The following is a 24295-nucleotide window of genomic DNA, read 5'->3' on the forward strand; positions in this document are numbered from 1 at the left end:
AATATCCATTCAAAAGGCCATTTTATTCAATTTGGTCAATGAGATAGTTTTTATAGTTTGCAATGGCCATCCATCATTTTCTTGTTTTAGAATATTGAAATATCTCCGGTCTTTAAAGTATCCTCATTTCTTTCTTGATCAGTGGTAACAATCGAAGAAAATGTGGAGGAGCAATTTTTTTCAAAATATTAAGGGGAGGAGTAATTTTTTTTTAATCTTAAGGAGAGGAACAATTTTTTTTCGTTTGTTTTCAACAAAATAAAAAAAATATTTTTCAATGAAAATATCAAGAACAGGTATTTTTTTAAACCTAAGGAGGGGAGGCAAATGCCCCGCGCCTAATTGGCGCTACTGTTATTGATACATTCTGCGGACCTTAGGCTTTCATGTCTCTGTTTGTCGGACGCAAAAGGTCTGCAACCAGCGTTGCAAAATTGGTATACTGGAAGATTGGTAGAATCGGCCAAATGTGCTTTAACTAAGCATGTCTACCTTCCTTGTACAAATAATTGATCATAAACAATAGTCACAAAACCTTGAACGCAATCCGCTCACCTGGAACAATGTTGTCACATAACTTAACGTTTGGGCTACAACCTTACCATCGATTTAAGAGGATTTGTCTCAGAAATATAAAACATTAGATCTTGGTGAGAATCAGATAATCCGTCAGTAAGTTAATGTGCAATAGAAAAAAAAACGCCATTAAATAGTAGCTAAAAAGTGCCCAGCTAAAAAAAAGAATGTTCGAGAAATTAACAAGAAAACGGGCTTTAATAGGACAGATCGAAGATAAAGGAAGGAAAGAGGGTAAAACAGAAACAATTGTACAAATAAAAGAGATTGGCAGAAAAGAAGGAAATAGATACTCGAGAGCGCCTCTTGCTAGTCACTCAAAAAGTAAAAGAAAAACTGGAAAAACCCATTTAACTGCTCTCTTATGTTTTAATGCGTTAGCGAAAGACAACAATTTTGCTATCTTTCTATAGGTGGGATTCAAGTCACTCCATCTGCTAAATCACATTTTTGAAATTCTGTGTCCGCTTTCTGTTGAGAACGCAGAGCTCCCGCTTTAAATGGCAAAAATATTACGTGGCAGAAACGCCTTAACCTTTCAAAGATTTTAGTGTTCAAAGCAAAACACAATATCTCAACATAAGTCACTGCTCAACGAATAATTTTTCTCTTCAAATAGATGGTGTTCAAATATATGGTGATTCTTGGAAAAACACCATCTATTAAAGTCTTTGTCGGCTAGTTATTGGTTGAATAAACGGCCTATCTAATCAATCTAGGATAATATATGCTGGAACACTTATAAAATTCTACTAATGCAAATTTTCTGATTAAAATGACTTAAAAATTTATTTATTGTATTGTTCACTTAGAAAAAGAATCATGCCTGGAAATTACCAAAAGCAATAGCACTATTTTAGCACAGTGGCAGTTCTGGCCTCTCTTACGCCCGAGACAAAATCTTGATTAGGCCCCTCCCATCCAAAAAAATCAGGCCAAATTTTAACAAAATTTTCATTTATCAACAAAATTTGAACTCAAAATATCACAAAAAAACATTAAAATTATTTAAATTCGGTTTACTTATTTTTATTTTCAGGGAATGATGATGGAGATATGGAAATAGGAAAATTGAATAATTTGGATTCTGTTTGCTTATGCTTACTGCGCCAACTACGCCCTCAACTTTATTTTAATAAAAATACAGTTTCAAAAATTACAAAATGATCATAGATGTTGGAATATTTATTCGAAATTTGTGCCCCTAAAATTCCTGCGCCCGGGACAAGTGCCCCCCTCTGTCCCCCTGCCCTAAAACCACCTCATTTGTAGCAGCAATAATTGTAGCTTGTCTTGTAAAACTTGTAAAATCTTTATTTTCAGCAAACAAAAAGCAAAAGACAAAAATTAAAAACAAAAAGAAGGGAGGGGATTATAATCGTGCTCCCTCTCTACAAAAACTCAAAATTCTAACGATTTCTCGATAAATTTCTTTGTTTACCAAGCAATTTCTCTTTTTTGCCTGTTTTTCGAAGTCATGCACCCCTCCCAAAAAATAAATTCCAGCAAATGGGTTTTTGCCGACGTTATTTTAATTCCACTATTCCAAGGATCACATTATGAAAAAGAAAGGCAAGATGGAAAAACTATGCAAATGATTAAATATAAGAATCAGACAGTTAAGAATAAAACTGTTCAGAAAGTTTAAACATCCCTCGTTTTGCCGTAAGCAACCAGAGTTTTCAGTGAAGAAGGAAATATTGGCTCCTTTTACATATAAATCGCCTGAAATCCTCATAGTCCTCTACCCCACGTAATCACTAGGTTTAAAAATCCCTCGGACCTTCACTTGAAGGAATTAATAAATGTATTTGATGGCATAAAACTCTCAGGAAGTCGGTTCCAGATTGATGGAGATTTTAAGTAGCCTTTTTCTAGTACTCTTGCCTGTATTTCCCCCTTTGGGCAACCACAGAAAGCTGCACGTTTGTTTGTCTCGTTTCCTTGACAAACAGTGGCGTGTTGAGAAAAAATTTGACAGATTGAAGTAAACAGGTGCACCTTAGAAGACAGTCATTAACGCCACATCAAACCTTCAATTTGAAAGCAGCAGACTTACTTTTGTGCAAATCTGGTGATAGTCTTATCCGCCCTTCCGGAAATTCTCGATCCGCCACTGTTGAGCGGTGCTATATCCTACCACACTAGCCCTACTCTATCATTTTAAATAATACCAAACGAGTTTTACGAGCCTAAACTGAGAGTGGGCAGCCATGTTCGACAACGAGTCTTATAAAGGGCAAATGTTGAAGGGCTATAGAGGTGGATATGGATCAGGTCGGGTTGGGCTAATCATATGATGAATCAATAATAATTAATATAAGGTGCACACAGGACCGTATCCAGGATTTTTCTTCGGAGGGTGTTTTGCACAAGGATTTTTTTCAGGGGGGGGGGATAACAAAAAAAATTGTTTGTATCCATTGTTGTTACGTTTTTACGAGTCAGACGAACATTTCGGGGGAGGGGGTTCAAATCTCCTGCCCCCCCTTGTACGTCTTTGGGTGTACACGAGACTGAAATTTTGATAATGGGCTGTCTAAAGCTTGCAGATCTGGTTATAGTAAAAAAAAATATCCTACACATTTAAGTCATTTATTTCTCTTTTGAATGACTAAAAAAGGGGGTGACCAAGGTCCACTGAAGTTCTTTTAAATACAAAGTGAACATTTACTAATTTACAAACTTTTAGTCATAATTCCATGGGGAGGGAGAGAATTTTCAAACAAAGAGCCGTCCAATGAACTGTTTTAAAGGTTTTTTTTTTTTACGGAAACATAAACCTCTTGTCCTCCCTCCCCCAAGGAAAATCTGGCTCGGTGTACAATATCTTGCCATTCTTGTACAACCAACTAAAGCTAGTCCGCAATTTTTGTGATGACAAAAAGAAGGAGCACCCATGATTGGAAACAACAATTTTAATTTGGTAGAATTCCTTCTAAATTCCAAAAAATCAATACGGCTTGGGAAAACGTATTTAGCTAATAAGTACCAAATTTCCACAGTTCCCTTTTCACAGAATAAAATATAGGCAAAGAGCTCAAGAGAGCACAGAATTTCCCATAAGTATCAAATGCAGGTCGCCTCCCCTTCTTCTCCTAGGAATATTAACGAAAAAAAACACGTTTAGATCTGAGAATATATGCTTAGAAGCCCGCACATCACCTTTGGATCCAGAGCCGTTCAAAGGGGGAGAGAGGGGTAGCCGGGTCAGTTGACCCGGGGGCCATAGCTGGGGACAGCTGTGGGAGGGCAGCTTGGGGGTCGCCCACTTTGATCAAATTTCTCACTTTGATTCGGCTTTTTTGCTTACATTTAAGTCGGGAGGGGCGCTGTAATTAGTTTTATCCTAAGCACCACGAACCCTAGGAACGGTTCTGCTTGGAACAATTCGTTAACCACCTCCCCAAGCATAGCATATGAAAATATGGATAGTCACAGTATCGTAGTTTAAAAAACCTTAAGCGCTTGAACAAATTTGAGAAAATAAATCAATATTTCATTTACTATTTCCTGTTCAAACTATTTTTACAAATTCATTATGTTACCACACAAAAATTTCGAAAACATTTTGGTAACTATTCAAAACGAAATCTGCCTTGGCTTTAATTTTCTTTTTTTAGAGAAAAAAAATCTGGTTTTTGCGTCATTCGAAAAATTCAAGAATGTGTGTTACGTATCGCTCGGAGCAAAAGGATTTTTTTTTTATGACGAAAAAAGAATCAGGTTTTTGGCAATGGAACAACTGAGAGAATTTTTGAAGTCAATTTTTTATGCGTCTACTATCGACTTTTGATTATTCCGGCACCGGCTAGACCGTGAAAATTTTGTTTTTGAATTCTTGCTTTTCAACCTTTTTTTTGAAAAGAAACAAAAAAAAAAAACATGACAAGAGAGGGATAGGTTTTAAAAAAAGAAAAAACTGAACTAGACACAATGTGATTTTTCTTAATGAGATTTTATATTTTGCATAAAACACAGGAGGGGTCGAATGCAACGAAGAAAACAGCGAATTCGTAACGAAGAGTCACCGTCTCTCTGAAATCACGTACACCGAGTGATACGTGTCAAGCGTGGCGAAAGTGTGCCAAGCTCTGTGGGGACTATACAACGCGTGGCAGAATTGTACAGCACATGCGCTACTCCCAGGTGTAAACAAGTGGTAGAAAATGGGCGACTGCTCACGCTTAGTAAAAGACATAGGTTACAGTTACCGATGAGCTGTAATTCCGCGTCCATAAATACAGGCTTTAAAATAACCTAGGATCTGCTGGGTCGTTAAGGTTTTCTGTTTATTTTAGTTTTAATATGGCTCTTTACTTTTCTTGGAGAATTTTGTGAATAGCACTAGAATCCCGTGAGTATTACGCCGTCTGTGGCCAATCTACTCCCAAATTCTAATGACCCAATCCTTCCTATTTTGGGAAACAATGGAAAATCAACATAATTTACAAAACTTTCGAGGGTATTTACAGATATTGTCCCAAGCGTGGCGGAGGTTAAGAGATGTGATTTTTTGTCAGAAAATATGATAGCCTGATTCTGTAGAATAAACCAAGATTACAAGGTAGATTAATTTTTTCCCTTTCCCAAGACAAACACAAGGGTTGTACCCAGGAGGTAGGGCTATCTGGTTTGACACCCCCCCCCCCCCGCAGAATTTTTTTCCAACTCGTACAAAAGTAGAAAAATCACAGGTAATTATTTTTTTTTCGTTTTGTATAGTTTATACCCCCCCCCCTCACGAACAAAACTTTCCTGAAGAAGAATCCTGGATACTGCCCTGTCAAATGATCTTGGCTCTCCTCTCAGGATATCAATAAAATCTCTAAATATTTTCTTTTATTTAATTATTTAAGTTATTGAAATTCCCCATCCCCAAAAAAATAAATAAAAACACATAAACGGAGCATTCCTGAGCATAGAAGATCTTAATAAAGTCGGAATTGGAAAGAGGCCAAGTACCAATGCAACCTAAATGAAAATTATCGGAATTATAGGGTGCGTAAAGCCAAACTTTGAGGTGCTGAACAAGGAAAGAGCCATTATCAGGCATAGTGGAGGAGTTTGCGCGGGACGGGGAAGGGGTAGCCTATAGATAAAAAACAGCAAATTATATGAAAAATAAAACACACAATGGGAAAATCAGGAAAATCTCAATATAGGCAGGAGTATTTAGACCTATTCCTAGGTAAGCGTTTAGATCTGATTCTTCAAAGATGCAGTATTGAGCCTTCACTCCACTAGTCACACATTGAAGGAGGCTTTCGGCCCGCGTATCCCTAAACCAAATCTAGAGATTTTTACTGTTGTTTTTTAGTTTCTTCAAACTTCTGTATAATTTGCGTTATTTTTATCCGTGCATACCCCTCTTACCCGTCCAAAATTACATTTCTGCTTACGTCCACGTACCAGCAGGGGCGTCCCGAGGGGGGGGGATCCCCCCCCCCAATTTGTTTGGCATTCGGCAAAATGTTCACCAAAGGCGAAATTTCGGCAGATATTTTGCAAAATCACCCGAAATTTAGCAAAATTCATGATTTCTGCCGAAAATTCGGTGTAAATCAGGTAGAAAGTCGGTAAAACTAACGAAGATCGCCCCTCCCAAATAAAACAAGCCTCGGGACGCCCCTGCGTACCAGTACTCGCCTTTAGAATCGTACACACGCCTTCAATCAGGCATACATGCTGGATTTTTAAGGGGGAAAACAGTCATCAAACAGCAAAAAAAAAAGAACAGGTGGATAACGTCAAGCTTTTCAGAAATTCAAGACATTTTTAAAAACCCATATATTATTGAGAAACTACACACGCAACCACCCCCTCCAGCCAGCAAGCGCCTGGCTTCAATAAAAAGAAGTATGCTTTTTTAACAGCCATTTTTGTGTATGTTTTTACTTCTATCTGGTTAATTAAGCAGAATTGATGAAACTCTAAGTTAATTATCAAATTTCTTCCGCTTATAACTTTCTGCGGTCTCATATTGAAAAACAACGAATATAATGAATTCACCCGCTAATTTTCGTCTGAATTCTTTTTTGTAAAAGGATTTTTTCCTCGAACTACCAGTTTTGAAAAACCTGTCTGAAACATAATATATTCTAAGAGCTTTTAATGAGAATATTGCTTGAAGTCCCCTTATCAACCAGTCTAACTTTCATTTTTTTCTAAATTCTGTTTCCTCACATTGATTCAAGCAGATAAACTTTAGGAAGATAGAGAATGAAGGTTTATTTTGAGTATGAAATTCGTACAGCGAAAAAAGACACATTGAAGCTTATTCTGAACGAAGGCGAATATTGCTTCGCCTAGCAAAAATTACTTCACCGAGCCACCAAATTTCTTCCGAAACAAAATAAAATCGCTTCGCCACGCTTCAGCTTGAAGTTAATCGCGAAACAAATTGTGCAGCGAGGCGATATTTTAAGATAGAAAAAAAAATGGATGTTAAAAAAAAAGATTAATAACAAGCATTATATCATATCCTGTAGTATATGATATACGCTGCAAAGAATACAAGAACATGGGAATAATAGAAAATGCATAGAAGGAGGCGGCAAAAACACTTGATGAATCAGGTAAAAATGTGTTTGGTATTCATTCAATCTTTGAATGAGCAGACTTGCTCTTAATAAATAAAGGGAAAAATATCACACGCCATTTGCTGATAATCCCCGGTAGTTGGGCAATATATCGGCCTTTACAAGGAAACCATTCACGAAAAACCCGTTTCTGACGGGTTAACAGCTATTGAGTAATACAATGATAGCGTGGTTTTTATTGCGTATACGATATTTAAACTGGCGTCTTTTGGGGTTTAGAAGAGAGGAAGGTACCTATGTTAGATTTGGCTACTTTTTGAAAATTGGCATGGCCTTAACCCCCACCCACCCCCCTAATGTGAAAAAATATAGCCCAAGTTTTTTTCCTAATTGTTATACATTCATCCATTTTTATTATATTTCATTAGCATTAACCAAACTTGACTTTTTAGAAAGGCCCATATAATGCCCAAGTACCTAATCCCCTCTTTCCTCGGTTTATAGTAGTATATGTTGTAGGCTTACATCTGACCAATAGAATGTTCATAATAAAATACAGACCCCAAAAAAAGCAAGAAAATCGCCTTCAGTGCGAATTGCCAAGTGATTTTCGTTTCACCCCGCGAACTATTTTTTCACAAGCTATTTTTTGTCACATTCTGTCAGAGCTTAGCTTAAGTTATAATAGACTACAGAAATCATGCGTTTTGACGAAGTCTTTGCGTCCTTTCTCCATGCCTCCAGCAGATTTTATAATACACCCATCCCCTCGCATTTTATTGAATTGACGCCCCTGTCTGGAACGTACACAGGGAAAGACTTTTAGGTTAGTAGCCCGAGTTGCAGAACTGTTTCCACGACCATATTCCATATAATTTGCGTTTTGCATTTTTTTTTTTACGTCACTTACATAAACCAATGAAACAAAATTACGCTTATACCTAGGAAAGTTAGGAAAGTAATCTCTATTTTTCTCATTGGTTGAAATCAGCGGCAAAGTAGCCTAGTGTTATATAGACCTCGTCTTTCTGAAGTGTTAAGATCCAGCTTGGAGGCTTACCGTTTCGTAAAACAAAGTCTGGAATTTGACATCCAGAAAATTATGCAGAGCTTTGTGTGCTTATTTTTTTGTTTGTTTTCTATTTTTTTGCGATCATGTTCATTGCTATTAGTTGTATTTTGTTTCTTTAGTTGTTTTTGTTTAAACACCAACAATCTAGCCTTGCTGTTGCTGTTTAAAAAAAAACGTCAACCTGTTATTTACGAATAGCACTGTCAGGAAACAGGCAGAAATAACGTCGCATATAGTCATTCGTGAGGAATAGGGGGGGGGGGGGGGTAACATTCTCCCCTATTCCCTATACGTGAAATTTGAAGTCCACTTACTATCACCAGTCCTTTACTCCCGCACAATTCTTTACTTTTTAATATAACCTGCCGACTGTATGTTATCTCCATAATGAAGAGTGCTCGCTTGCCTTCGTGTATCAGGCATAATACAAAAAAAAAAAAAAAAAATCTTTATGAATATTGGAGACCTACTGAACCTCATTGTGTACATACTCCTAGAAATATAAACTTTACTACCCATCGTTTGACATAACAAAAACAAACAAACTTTCGCATGCGGATCAATGAGGCCTGCACAGCGCAGGTGTCGATCTATGGCACTCTGCCCTCAGGTGGTTGGGTGAAAATCGTCAGTTTTCTTTGGTACAAATTTAAAGCTGGATAGACTTTTTGGGTTGTCTTAAGGGGAAATGCCAATAATCCTCACCCCAAACCAAACAATAGCCCCAACCAAGACTCGAACCAGCGATCCTTCACTTGAGTCTGGCGTGCTAGCTATTCGGCCAGGACGGGACGAAGTACGTTGCTTTGGCCAATCCCGTCAGGGCGTTATTTGACATCACGTAATTATTTTCAGATTTGTAATTAGCAGGGAGCTATTGGCACTTACCAATAATGTGAAGTAAGATGTTCTTACCCAGGAATCCACAGACTTCCACTAAGTCTACAGAATCGTATCAGAGGGCTCATGAAGGTCAATGATTATTTTAACCATGTTTCTACGGTTTGTACGATTTAGTTATTAAATTTAAACACAAAATACCGGCTGGAAAGGGAGGGGATAAAAGGATATACATTCACATTCAACAATCTGTCTGTACGGAAGGTCCTTGGAACTAATCTCACAGGGGAAATTCCTTCCATACGCAGGTAGCCTGAGTTTAACTGAAATACGAGCTATTCATTTAGAAAATCATTTTGAGACGAGGCCAGTGGCACTGAATAAGCGATCAATCAAGCAATTAGGAAAAATGAGGAGTCTTTTAACATTTGTTTTGCATGTATACGACTCTGTGCCTTCAACCCTGGTCCATCAGTATTATCCCAGGATAGACACGGAGCAATTGCCCTCAAGCCTTAGCCAGTTCATAAATTACCCAAATAAATTTGATTAAAATACCAAGTTTGGGATGAGTTAATATATATTATGGTAGCTTTGTCGTGATTGGGCCTACTGGGGTTTTATTTGGCAAACTTATTTCATTTGCTGACAATAAACAAATTAAGACTAAACAGATTAATAATTCTTATTCAAGAAAGTTTTTAATGGCCGAATCACCGAGCCCTTCCTCTGCCACTAAGTCCAGAATACGTAGAATATCATTTCCTGCCATATTTCTAACCAGGTGCATATGTAGTCGAGGAAATGTCAATATTTTTAAAAATGTTCTCCAGAGCTCAATATATTTTCTCCGTGATTAGTCTGTTTCTACAGAAGCCCCCCCCCCCCACAGAACATTAAAATTGTATGCAAGTGCCACCGTTTAATTCTTAATGGGCTGGTTGACTCACCATCGATTCATCTGCATTTAACCACCAGCCAATATTTGCTGGTTTCTTGCAGTGTTTACTTTCTGCGTTAACCGCAGGGATTAAAACCCAGGGGCTTAGGCCCTACATTCAAAAATTGCTGCGTTCTCAGCAATTTTCCAAAAAAAAAACAAGTTCTTTCACTAATGTATCTACTGATACAGTACAGAGTTCATGTCAGGGTTCATCTGTCAGGGGGGAGGACAGGAGTCACAGGTTTTCTATGGGGAGGGGAATCCCGCCCCATATGGGAGGGGAAAATTTATTTGATAAAAATTGGGCCTTGTATGAAGGGGTCATGGCATCTCCGAATTACTCCCAACTGGCGTTCATGGGAAAGCATATACAAGAGACAATTGGTACTTGCTTTGTTTTCTAGGTGCCGTTTCTTATAGCCCCAACTTCTGGAAAAAAGATTAAAACCGTAAAAAAAAATCTTAGGGGATTCTTCCTGAAGTATGATATCATATATAAATTTCTAAACAAGGATGTCTGTCAGGCAGGGACCCAGTAAAAGGGTCCCTAAAAACCCATTAAAATAATAGAAATAAATTAAATTTACATTAAACAATATCGGTGACTGCTGTCATTTAATGGTACAGCTATAAATCAAAAATATAATGCACAACTATTGCACTGCAGATGTACTCTACATGCCAGCCATATTGCCATTTTTTGTTCATGTCTGGTGTTTCTGATAATATGTCCGCGTCCACAGTCCGCGTCCACAGTCCTTAAATACGAGGTTGACATAAGTAAGATGATGCTATGAATTGTCTTATTATTTTAGTTCCTTGTCCTAGGTAGGATATGAAAATTTATTTTATTTCGGCAAAAGATTTCAGAGTAGTGTAGAACAATATTTTTTTTTTCTCGACATATTTCTTATAATTTCTTTGATGGAACATTACTCCCAAAACCCAAAAGCACTATTTTTGGCCCACGATCATTTTAAAAAAAATAATAATAATAAATATGTTAACTGCCTAAATCTTGGCAGGTTAATAAATTTCTAAAACAAATTAGAATCACACTATTACATTCATAAAAAAATGGTAGGTTTTCAGTCAATCTATGTTCAAGTGAATTCCGAACTGTTTGATGGAATTTCCCCTAAAAACAATCGAAAATAATAAATTCGTAATATTTTTTTTTCTTTATTTATTTTTTCCCATTGCTCCACTTGTGATTTTGTATCTTTAAGGTGGGCAGTAAAACACCTTCATTCATTCATTAGGGAATGATCAATGGGTTAAAGAACTTTAAAATGGCAAGTAACCTTGGCCAATTCAACTTCAGAATGCAGCACAAACACCGCGTACTCGTAGTTACAATGCCGATCGATTTTCCAATACAAGGGGAACAAAAAGGAATCTAAATATTTTCATCTCATTGATCTAGGATGAACGGGGGGGGGGGCCAACTGAGAATATTAGCGATTTGCTGGGTCTTAAGGGTATTTGCCGATTATATATAATAAGTCATAACAATTTCGCTTATGCAGGCCGTTTTCAGGCATAGACGTTTGGAATTTAGCCCCCTATTAATGTTCCCCCAATGCAAGAATGCAATGAGCTACAAGTATCACAAAATCTGAAAATTGTTTAAGCCCGATTTAAGTGCTGTGTTCTTGGCTCAGCAAAAGGCTAAAAAAGTACACTAGACTAGCAATAGCTCAACAAGTTCAACCAAATTCTTTGAAGAAACGATACGATACAATTATTTGTATTAGAATAGTTTAAAAATAAATACCGAAAAACAATAGTTTGGCACTCCATAAACATCTGTTGACTGTGACTAAGTCTTTTTTTATTATTTGTTAGTGTTTATTCCCAACTAAGATTTTAATAAAAGGCAAGCTCTCTTTTATTATTAATTTTTTCTAAGCCCACGAGCTGTTCCATAATTAATGATGCACTTTGTAGGGGAAAAGTTTGAAATGTCTGTTTTAATGAGCAGTTTAGCTTTAGTTCTAAGCCAATGGCCTACCTTGATAACTAAAAACAGTTCCTCCTAGGCCATTTGTGGTAAATATGACATCTACATACGCTCCGTTTGTAGGATTTTATTTGACCGAGTCCCGCTCCCCGTCGTCACTTCAGCAGCTGGTATTAAACATCAGGTCCCTGTACGGCCAAGCGAAGATCAATCCGGTGTATTGCTATATGTCAATGGCCTCCTTGAGTTATGGGTAGGTTCAGCCATGAATATCCCCCTTTATACTTACTACGCCTGCAGGCACTTCTCATCTATTCACGATGACATTAGATCAACTTAATATGCTTACCTTTTCTTTTAGTAGTTATACGCCTTTAAAAACTATCTGCATTAAATATTGACGAGCAAGAGAAAGGAACCAAAAAGGGGGAAAAAATATTGAATTTCCTTTTTCTTCGAGGTTATATTGATTTTTGAATTTTCGGTTGCTTAGAAACGAACAAAAGGAGAACAACTTTTTTCCCAACTTTTTTATGGTTTTTCCTCGCTATGGGAGTTTCGAAGGTAAAATCTCGAAAATTCATTCGTAGAATCATTTATCTTTATCTTTACAGAAAATACATTTCACACAAGAGCGCACCAAGAATTTTGTTCGGGGAGGGGGTACAAAATATACTTCAAAATTCATCAGAAAATTGCTCATGTGAATTTTTGTTACGTATTTATGAGTCGGACAAAATGTAGGGGGGAAGGACCAGACTCGATACCCCCCTCCCCAGATATAGCCTTGCTTTTAGAGGTTTAATTCCATCTAATGTTGCCCTTTTTCCCTTAAAATCCTCAGGATTTATCTAGAGTTACTACAAATCATTGTAGACAAAACTGACCATGCATAGTAGAATGAAAGATATCATATCAAGACCCATTTGAGGGAAATGACCAGATGTGTACTAATTCGAGTTTTAGGTTCCCGATTTCAGAATTCGTGTGATACGTAGTCGCTTAGTCAATCACGGATTTTGAGTTACCTCGAAGTTGACGAAATGCGCTGAGTTTGTCACGTGCTTCCGTAATCATGAGGGGTGCCACTCTTTTAATGATCCGGATAATTGTGAGAGTTAGAAATAGGAAAACCGCACACTGGAAAAGTACACGGGCCCCGAAAAATTAAAACTAGGAGAAATCCACTCAGGGATAGAATCACCTAGTAAAAACTTAACTCAGGGAAAAATGTAACCAGTGATAATTACATCCATGGAAAATTGCATCCCCGGAATATAGTCTCCATTTTGTATTACTTCCGGATTAAGGGATGCACAGCTTTAACATCAGCTTTTACTTGACAAGCTTAAGCCCGACTAAGACTAAACAAAGAAAACTACGTGGAGGAAATAAAGATCAGGAAAGCTGCACCGGGACGTATACACGAGGGCCTCAGGGCCCGAGCCACCTGAAATCTTAACGTTTCTTAAATTAAGGGATACTTCCCATTTAAACTATCATATAAATATAGGTGGGCAAAAGTTCTTACTTTTGCCCCCCCCCCACCCCCCAGAAAAATTCATGCGTACGTGCCTGAAACGGCATACTTACTATAAACTTAAAACGATTTTTTGTTAGGACAAATTGACAATCCTTTTCTGTTTTTAGATGAAAGGCTGAAACTTCCCAATTCATAGATCTTGGTCATAACTATTTCAGTGATCCTTATTTCATTTTGGCTGAGTGCCGCTTTCACAGATTCTCAGGCTGTTGTTTGATAGACAAAATAAAGGTACTGTTCATTGGAATAAAGCCCATTTTTGTTCTTTTTGTAGTGACAATGGCTGTTCTTTTCCTGCAATAGCATATGAATGGAGAAACAAATCAAACCGGGCTCAAATTCTATTTTTATCTATAACCCATTTCCACATTAGAATTTCTAGCAGTTCTTTATCAAAGACCCCAAGGCCGTATCCAGGGGGGGGGAGGTTACCTGGTTTGAACCCCCTCCCCCCCCCCCCCGAAATTTTTGACCGAGTCGAAAATAAGTCTAAAATTATTAAAACCTAGGTAAAAATAAGTAAAATTAGTCGAAAACTGAGTCAAAAATTAGTGACCCCCCCCCCCCGAAAAAAAAATCCTGGATCCGCCCTTGAAAGACCCACTAAACAAAATTACATAAACTAGCGGGTGAAAATTCAGTGTTGGTAGCATGACTTACGCTGATTTTTACAAGGGCACGTTTTACGGATGAAGGATGACTGGTTCCCAAAGATTGTCCTTGTCGACCAACCGTCTAGGGCTAAACGAAAAGCGGTTCGTCCCTAAATGGCTAAATGGGGTAGGAGGATGTCATAAGGAAAGATTTAAGGGAAATGGGAACTTTTTGGTAGGGTGTTAAGACGGAAGGTTTGTATGGATTGGGAAGGAGGAGCGTGCGTAGCTGTGTTGGCCTCAGCCGCCTTAGTAGAGCAGTGAGTTGTTAGTAGCAGTAATAGTAATTATGGAACTTTCAGTGGTTGTGCATGCATCAATAAATTAAGAAAAAAACAGTGGGGGGGGGGGGGGGGTCTTTACACCAATGTCTGAGAGGAAGTCTTCCTCTTGTGAGCAGGTATGTATTTACATGTATATTATGAGTAAATATGGGGGGAGAGGGGGTCATTGAGGAGTTTTTGCCTAGAACCCACAGCACTGGATTCAGATTACTTTCCACATTCAAAAACTTCGTGATTGAGAGGTTGCAGCTTTCCTGAAACCAAAAGTCTTTTGATTCCAATATGGTCGTTAGTGGTCATTTTAATATGGTCGTTAGTGGTCGTTCTTTAGTGGACGCTCTTTGTTTGGTCGTTAGTTTATTGGAGAATCCACACAATCGGAAAAGCAGCGGGAGTGTTGGTAGTTGAGATGTTCAGATAGGAATTTATGAGCACCTGAAACTCCTAAAAACAACTTTTGTTTCTCCTGTGTAAATTATTTCCGTGATACTGCGCTACCAGGTGACACCAAAGGATGTAATATATTATTTTTAACCATTAAGAGGCTCGAAATACTTGGAATATTAAAAATAAGTTTATTCACAAATAATACAAAAATACTATAAAATTCAATAAATTATCTACCCAGAGAACTAAACCGATAAGCACGAACATCAATTTTTTTCAAGTATGCTTTCAAAAATTTAGTTAACCCTAGACTGCATAAAATTATTTTTTACCTTATATTTATATGAAATACTTATTTAATTCATTTTTATTATATATGCAAAGTGGTAAAAATAAATGCAAATCAGATTCATTTTTCTTCCCATCCCCCGCAGAATCCTCCCTGGAAAATTTTTCCTATATAATAAATTACAAAAATATGTTTAAATTTCAAAAGTATTAGATTGAATACCAAAATAACGAAATTGTTGAACACCAAATTCAGAGAATTTACTGAAAAAGAAATTTTATAATTTAGGAAGTGTGTTATATGACAGAATGGATAATTAAATAACCCGTAAATTGAATATCAAGAAAATGCGAATACTATGATCTCAAGGGACTGCAATTTATTTGTGTCAAGGGGTCTCTAATTTCAGTCAGAAAGGAAAAGCACTAAGAGGCCACTTTACCAATAAAATAAATAAATAAAGGGAAAAGGTATTAAAAAATCAACATCATTGATTCGACCCGAAGGATAAACAAAAAGAAATAGTACAATTCATAATCTAAACAAATGACAGCAATTGGTGAAAAACTGATAATAAACACCATACTTAGAAAAATAGGACATTGGGAGTAAAAGTCCGAGGGGCTGCCCACTTTCCACCACCTGGTGTACATCTCAGAACGTCACGTGTTCTGTACAGGTACGCCACATTTGTCACATTTCCATCACGCGTGGCACAGTTGTGATACGCTAGGCAAAGTTCACCACGCTTAGCATGCACCACCTGGTGTGCATCTCGGAGCGCCACGTGGTCTGTACAGTTCCGCCACATTTGGCGCATTTCCACCGCGCTTGGCACAGTTGTGATACGCTAGGCAAAGTTCACCATGCCTGGAATGCGGCACCTCGTGTGCATCTCAGAATGTCACGTGTTCTGTACAGGTCCACCACATTTGGCAAATTTCCATCACGCGTGGCACAGTTGTGATACGCTAGGCAAAGTTTGCCACGCTTAGCATGCACCACCTACTGTGCATCTTGGAGCACCACGTGGTCTGTACAGTTCCGCCACATTTGGCACATTTGCACCACGCGTTGCACAGTTGTGATATGCTAGGCAAAGTTCACCACGCTTGGCATGCGCCACCTGGTGTCATTCTCGGAGTACCATGTGTTCTGTACAGGTCCGCCACATTTGGCACATTTCCACAATCCGTGGCACAGCTGTAATACGCTAGGCAAAGTTCACCACGCTTGGTATGCGCCACCTGGTGTACATAATTTCTGGAAGTAGGCGACCGCTCGTAAAAGTCACAAAATGAATACACTACAATAACAAAATTGGGTAGTTGTGTAGAAAGCGGTAAGTGCGCGAGAAGTGAAGTTTCGTTAATGCCAATGAAATAAAAAAAAATAGAATAAAAATATAATAGTTCAGAAACAAATTTGGGCTATATATTTGCACATTAGAGGAGGGAAGGGGGTGGGGGTAAAGCAAAGCATATATTATATAGGTACCTAACCTAACCCAACCTAGGTACCTTTTGGTCCCCCTATACCCCAAAAAACTAAAGTTTAAATATAGTTCCTTGAGTGAGAAACCCTTCGTTTATGCCTCACTATTCAGCGGAATCCTGTTTATCAATAGCATGTTTGACATTTCGATGCTGTCTTTTATTGCCCACTTCCTGCTTTCTACACAAGTACCCAAAATTTTCTCAACTCTATTGCGTCCTTGAACCTTAATGCCGGTATACACAAATCAACATGAACTAAAGGTTGCTCCTTTTCTAAAAGTAACGGCTCGATATACTTCTTTTGGGTTGCCCTTTCTAAAAAAACCCAATATTTAAACTTTACTTACAAAGGGCAGTATACCGTCATCGCTGTTTGTTAGGTGGTCACTATAGTGACAAACAGGATCTCCTGGGTGGGAATGTTCAGACGATATGGATACAATTTGATCTCCATTTGTTAGCAAATTTGCATTGCAGCTAGACTTCTTATACTCGCGACACCTCCAAATTTTCTTGCCATCTCCCTGTATTCTATCTTTTCTTAGTAGATATTTATAGCCTTTGTGTATCAAAACATCGTTTCCACGCTCAGATTTGGACAGTGTAAACGCCATCACAGTTTGTGAACTTGTTCCGACGGCAATCTGCATTGTAAAAAACAGCTGTTAAGGTTTATATTCCCAGTGAAACCTACAGCTGTAACTTGCACCTAACCGGACAATTTAAATGTACCATGTTATTTACTTGATTAGATTCATTGAGATCTATCAATTCACCCAGCATCGTCTATGATATTGCATACAGTTTTTCTTAGAGAATCATCTAAACTGGTTGAAAAAAATAGGAAAAATGAGGAAAACAGGAAAATATTTTCGAACGTTGTTCATGTTTTTTAAACATGATTTTCAATCTAAAAAGAGTTAAAAGCAAATTCCAAAAATGTATACCGATGGAAACATAAAGCTACCAAAAGGTAGCAAAATTACCATCTTACTTTGACGTATTACAACTGTAGGATTGCAGAAAAAATTAACAAAAACTTGTACAGGGAACATAAACCTCAACAGTACATACAAGATGGTCTTTATTATCTACAAGGCAGACTTTTGGCAAGGCATAGGGCCCATGACCTTGGTTAAGTGTCGGGTTTGAGCACAAGAAGGCTCATTTTAGATTTCCCAGGAGCAGGCAGTTGTCGCTCAGAGATTTTCTTCTCAGCTTTTCACAAACATAAAATACTGCTAAACTACTAAAGAGGGAGGCTTTGAATAAATTCTGATGAAGGAGGAGCGTGCGTAGCTGTGTTGGCCCCAGATGGCTTGGTGTTACAATGGGTTGTTAGTGTACTGCTGAACACAATGTTATATTTGATGATAGTGTTGATGGGACTTTGTTCTTGTCGAGGATCACTCAGATCTGGCTTAAACACTGAAACATTTTACCTATTTATTCGTGTGGGTACAACTATCCATAGGTACGATTTTCCAGGGCGCAATACCTTATGCACCGTTTTGTTGTCCTTCTCGGGTGTTATGTTATCCTCTTATCCTGGATGCGATATTTTGTGAGTGCAGGGTTTCATGACTTTAGTTATTCAGGACGAAATTTTCTAGCCACCGTAAAATAAAAATTACACTAAATAGCCCGCAAGTTCAGCTAGAATGTCAAATACACAGGAGTCAATTCAGATATTTCACACATTGAATACAGCATTTGCACCAGTACCTTGCAGTCAAGCCAGGGATCCCTGAGCCAGGTTTTCTTCATTGTGTTTGGAAATAGGTTAGGAAGGCATAATTTATAGTCAGAGAGATATCGAGTCCAAACTGGCAACGGCTGGAAAAGTAGAGTCGGTTGCATAGAGGCAAATACAATAAAATTGAAGAATTTTTTTGTTATTATTTAGGATTGTATTTTAAAATATTATAAGCGTAATTTAACTTTGTTTTGCGCTCATATTCACATTTTGTGCTCCAACCATGGAAACAAAGGCGATTGGTGCAAAAAATAAACTGTAGGGGAAAATTTTTCTTTTTTTAAGAGGGAGAGTTGTGCCAGAAACTCTCTTGCCTTATCATTCTTGATGGAATTGCGTAGTCCGACGAAATGCTGACATCGGATTGTCAGCATTTTGACTACGTGTCTACTTTAGATCGCTATAACCTTGAAGTTGATCGTTTTACAGGCATATAGGCTACTCAAATAATACAATATATTACTGTGTAAGAATTATTCTTCAAGATCCCTAATTGCTTTGACATGTGCCAATTAAGATGGCAAAAGGAAAAAAGAAGCTTTTAACACAATGCATCTTTTGCCAACGGCCCTTAAATTGGCTATGAACTAGTGAGAGGGATCACACAAAGTGGGTGAGTTGACTAAAAAATTGTGATTACTTGCAGCCTGGCATTGAAATAGCTACGAGACATATCTCACCCCTCAGATGTCTATAAAATTTTGCGTATAAAAATGTTGCCAACTTTAATCTTCTACAATCCTATGAAGAAACACAATGGAGATTGATTGTTTTGCAGAAACATAATAATTTAGCCTATTAAAATATTTGCTATAATTATTCATCAAGACGCCTTGTGGCTATGTTGTGTGCCAAAACGAAAATAAAAAAGTGAACAAATCTCTTATGAAGAATGTTGAGAACCTAATATCTCAAAAGGTGTCATTTCTTTCGCTTGACATCACTGAAAATAGCATATTTTCTTCTGTCAGATAATTTGATAATTAAAATTGAATTTTTTTAATGCTTATGTTGTTGTGAGATCCCTTATAAATTAGATACACATTGCATACATGGGTATAAGGTCGTCTTGGATTGTACTATCCCATATAGATCAACCTTATCAATTTTCTACTCGTTTCAAGTCGACAAATTTTTATTTTTTGGGGGGGAGGAGGGGGCAAAATTTTGTTGAGATTCAAACAGTTCGTGGTAACGAACTGTAAATAAGGAGCGACCCGGCTCAATAGTAACCGAAACTCTAAAAAACGGAATTTTGATACCTATAAATCCATCAAAAGAATCAGATTTTTATGCCGATTTCAAATATATAATATTTATCAAGTTTAGTTTTACCCAAAAGCACCTGTAAAAATTTGCCTTATTTTCAAAATAAGGGGGAACACCCCTAAAAGTCATAGAAATTTAATGAACATCACACCATCAGATTCAGCGTATCAGAGAAAGAAAGAAGTTTCAAGCTCCTATCTGCAAAAATGTGGAATTTTGTATTTTTTGCCAGAAGAAAGATCACGGAAACGTGTTTATTAGTTTGTTTTTTCCCCAGGGGTGATCGTATCGACCCAGAGGTTCTAGTGAGCCCGCGGGAGAGCTCGTTCGAACGGAAATTAAAAGTTCTAGTGCCCTTTTTAAGTAACCAAAAAAATGTAGGACAACTAGGCCCCCTCCCACGCTCATTTTTTTCCCAAAGTCACCCGATCACAATTTTTGAGATAGCCATTTTGTTCAGCATGGTCGAAAAATACAATCACTTTGTCTTTGAGGATGATTCAATCCCCCACAGTCCCCGGGGGAAGGTCAGCGAGTTATTAACTTTGGCCAATGTTTACATATAGTATTGGCTATTGGGAAGCATACAGAAGTTTTCAGGGGGATTTTTGCTGGTAGTTGTGGGGGGGGGGGGAGCTACGTGGGAGGATCTTTCCATGGAGGAATATTTCGTGGAGGAAGGGACAATGCAATGAAGGGGGCGCCGGATTTCCCAGCATTATTTAAAAAAAAATGATTTGAAATTAAAAATAAAAAAAGCTTTTTTTCAACTGAAAGTAAGGAGCAACATCAAAACTTAAAACGAACAGTAACTATTCCGTATGGGAAAGGGCCTGTCCCCTCCTCAACGCCTCGCTCTTTACGCTAAAGTTTGACACTGTCTCACTTTTTATTTTTTAAATACATTCTGAGACCACACTGGCTATACATGACAAATGAAACTCAGAGAGGAGAAAAAATAACAAAAAGAAAAATAAAATAAAAAAAGGTGAAAAAACGAGGATTTTGTCAGCCAGTGGCGAACTATGAAGAAGAAGAAATAAGCAAATATTTCGACAAGGACCTCCGCCGAGTCGTCCTTAGTCGACGACTTTGGCAAGTAAACTTCGAAAGGTTCGATTTTCGTTGGTTTCTTTTTCTTTTCTTTCTTTTTTGTTTAGCACTGAGGACGACTCGGCGGAGGTCCTTGTCGAAATATTGGCTTATTTCTTCTTCTTTATGGTTCGCCAATACCTGACAAAATCCCCGTTTTTTCACCTTTTTTATTTTATTTTTCTTTTTGTTATTTTCTCTCCTCTCTGAGTTTCATTTGTTATTTTTTTTTAAAAATAAAAAACTTTAACGTAAAGAGCGAGGCGTTGAGGAGGGGACAGCCCCTTTCACATACGGAATAATTTCTGTTCGTTTTAAGTTTTAATGTCGCTCCTTACTTTCAGTTAAAAAACAACTTCTTTTTTTTATTTAATAATTATTAAGGTCTAACTTTTGCTAGTTTAATTGGCGTAAGCTAGCCCAAACTAACGGTATTGACTATACATACCCAAAACTACACTGTCTTTTTACTTATCATGTCCCAATTACTTATAAGTCAAATTGGTTTCTAATAAATATAATTCTAACTAATTTAAAACTGTTTTTTGAAGGTTGGCTTTTCCTGTCAAAAAGTAAGATTTTGGCTAAAATAGAAGCCGTCTTAATAGCAGCATAGTATCAAGGATGTTCTACACCATTGTGATCCCTCCTCCCACAGGGAAATTCTTGCCTCTATCAAGGATTCTGCAACGATTTTCAGCGTATGAAGCAAGTCATTTTTTAATTTTACCTACAGTAAGTTACCTTATAGAAGTTTGATTTCTTTTTATCCGCCCTATACTAACTGCTCCCATTTTAGGGTTATTTCCCCCAGAATAAAAGTTTTTCAAAGTTCTTGTGGAAAATTTGGGTATAGTGATTTGGCGATTTAAAGATATTCTTAAAAGTCCCTATGAAAGAATTTTTTTAAGGATTTACACATTTCTCGAAATTTTATAAGAAATACCCGAGTGATCTAATTGGTAAAAAATAATAATAATAATAGACGCAGAGCTTTTACTCACAATTTCCGGAGTCTACTCAGATCTTTCTTCAAGGGTACTTTCTTTTTTCATCCAAAGAAGATAATTTTTTTTTGGATGTTATGCATGTAGGTTGTTTTTCTAACAGTTCGTGGTAACGAACTGTAAGCAAGGACCGACTAGGGCTAAAAGTGACCAAAACTCTAAAGCAAAGAATTTTGACAACAATAAAAACAATTAGATTTTATACTGATTCCAAATATAAAAAAAAACCATTAAGTTCAAAGTACGCGTCAAAAGCTACAAGCCTGAGAAAATTCACCTTATTTTCAAAGAGGGGGGAAATACCCATAAGAAGGCAACCAATCTTGATGAAAGTCACACCATTAAATTCAGCATATGAGAAAACCCTGTTGTAGAGGTGTCAAGCTTCTATCTCAAAATTGTGGAAATTTGCATTTCTCCCGGAAGAAAAATCAGGGATGCGTATTCATATATTTTTTTGTTGCTTTGTTTTTGTAGGTTTTTTTTTTCAGGAGTGACCGTATCAAATCAATGGACACCCAGCCACCGCCTTGAGATAACCCGTGACTAAAGCACGTAGGACAATAGAATTTGTACTTTACGGCACAAATGTGGACCAATTTTTTTTTTAATTGAATAAGGATCCTTTTAATTTAGATTTGTATTCCTAAAATTTGATCGTCCGAATTTAAAGCATAATCCAATCCATAGTTTTTAATGGTTTAAGATTAGGATAAAGTTAAAGGGGGTAAAGGGGAGGTTAGGATAAAGGAGATAATCGGAATTAATCCACACTGTAATACTAAACTGTAATTTAGTTAATGAATGGCATTGCAAAGATTAGAGCCAAAAAACTAAATTATCCAGCCTTTTTGGAAACAACAATTTCAGTTTTATGTAAGTGTTGATATAGGCCTACTTCATCTGAAACTGAACTGTTATCTCTTTTGTTTGTTATTTGTTTCGTTGAAAATTAGAGAAAATTGTGGAGATTTTAGGATTGAAAATAGAATTTTTTATGGATGATTACAGGATCTTTTTTTTTTAATTGGAAAGTAGAAACGCTGACTGATAACATTGTCGGTGACGTAAGCTTGAATTTTAGGCCATATCCTGCGTAGTGTTTTGCAACGAATTGTTTAAGGCTTTATGTTGACGATCTTTGATTTTTAGAAAAAATCTCAAATAATTATTAGTATAGCCTCTTTCGTGGGAATATTTTCTACTAATTTTGATTATCATTCTTGTCACACTAGGAATGCCGATAAGCTTGTAAATGAGAAGAGGAATAAAGTAAAGAGTGAATGAACCACAACCAGGAAATCCCCTTATTTCCCCTCTATAAATTTTTCATGGATAAGGCCCCTCGAAACTTTGCTACACGCAGAAAATCTCTCCGTGGAAGATCCTACCAAAGGTAATCCCCCCCCCAAAAAAAAATATCCGTATATTTACCAATAACGAATACAATAAGTGAACAATGGGCGAATTCCGTAACTTACAGCCATTTCTCCAGGACCTATGTGGGGCTTTGTCATCCCCAGAGGGAAAGCTATTGGATCTTTCAACTATGCTGAATCAATTGGCTATATAAAAATTTTGATCAAATGTCATTAGGGGGTAAAGGGGCGAGAGATGGGACTAGTTACCCTCCAATCTTTTAGGTCACTTAAAATTAGCACTAAAACATTTCATTTCCGTTCGAATGAGCCCTATCCCAATCTTCTAGGACCATTGGTTTGATATGATCATCCCTGAAAAAAAAATTACCACGCATTCGAGATTCTTCTTCTGGCAAAAAATACAAAATTCCATATTTTTGTAAATAGGAGCTTGAAACGTCTATCATAGGGTTTTCTGATACGCTGAATATGATCGTGTGAAAATTAGCCCTTTCTAGAAAATTAGGCAAATTTTCTTAGGCTCGTAGCTTTTGATGGGTAACATTAAACTTAACAAATTTAATATAATTAGAATCAGCACAAAAAGCTAATTCTTTTGATGTATCTTTTGTTATCCAAGTTCTGTTTTTGAGAGTTTTGGTTATTATTGTGCCGAGTCACATCTTACTTACAGTTGATTACCACGAGAACTTTTTGTTTTGTGCTTTGATTTTGTTGGTTAGCGGCGTAGTATAAACAAGCGCTTGCCTCGCCGTTAACCTGAATGAATCTGCCTTGCTTAGACCTGATTACTCCCAGTGTTAAATTTAATTTCAATAAAAGACCCAAAGTTAAATTCTACCTGACTGGTCTTCCTGAGTGATATTTTAAGCTAGTAAAAAGGACGGAAAGTTTTGAGTCAGAAGATTTCTACACGCATCCCTCTGTTTCTCTGTAATCAAACGTTGTTGAAATATAAAACTTGCATCATTGTTATACTTTTGCACACAGGAGCTAGTGAGATAAGTAGGAGACCCATTGTCTAGTCAACTGACAAATAATTTAGCATTTTTTAGACCTATTATCTTTTAATGTAAAATAGATCGAAATATATTTTCATCTTCTTCTTGTTTGGGTTAGTAGCCAATGGTGACGCTTCCGCATCGTCACCGGAATTGAATACCGAGACATGCAGTGTGATGCTGCAGCTGAGTTCGAGCTC

General features: G+C 37.2%; 1 protein-coding gene across 4 annotated transcripts in view; it reads right to left on the reverse strand.

Moving 5' to 3' along the window:
- Window positions 1-24295, reverse strand: part of LOC148952762 (uncharacterized) — a 76482-nt gene that overhangs the window by 21946 nt on the left and 30241 nt on the right. For 3 of the 4 annotated variants that reach the window (XM_089087409.1, XM_089087408.1, XM_089087410.1), the window contains exon 6: window positions 16936-17232. The exons of the other annotated variant lie outside the window; for it this stretch is intronic. In XM_089087409.1, coding sequence (XP_088943535.1) covers window positions 16936-17232 — 297 coding nt within the window. The remainder of the gene's footprint in view (window positions 1-16935; window positions 17233-24295) is intronic. 4 annotated transcript variants of the gene reach the window in all.

The sequence above is a fragment of the Artemia sp. Qi Xiang Cuo genome, chromosome 4 (genome assembly GCF_049724085.1).
Source record: "Artemia sp. Qi Xiang Cuo chromosome 4, ASM4972408v1, whole genome shotgun sequence".
Lineage (NCBI taxonomy): Eukaryota > Metazoa > Arthropoda > Branchiopoda > Anostraca > Artemiidae > Artemia > Artemia sp. Qi Xiang Cuo.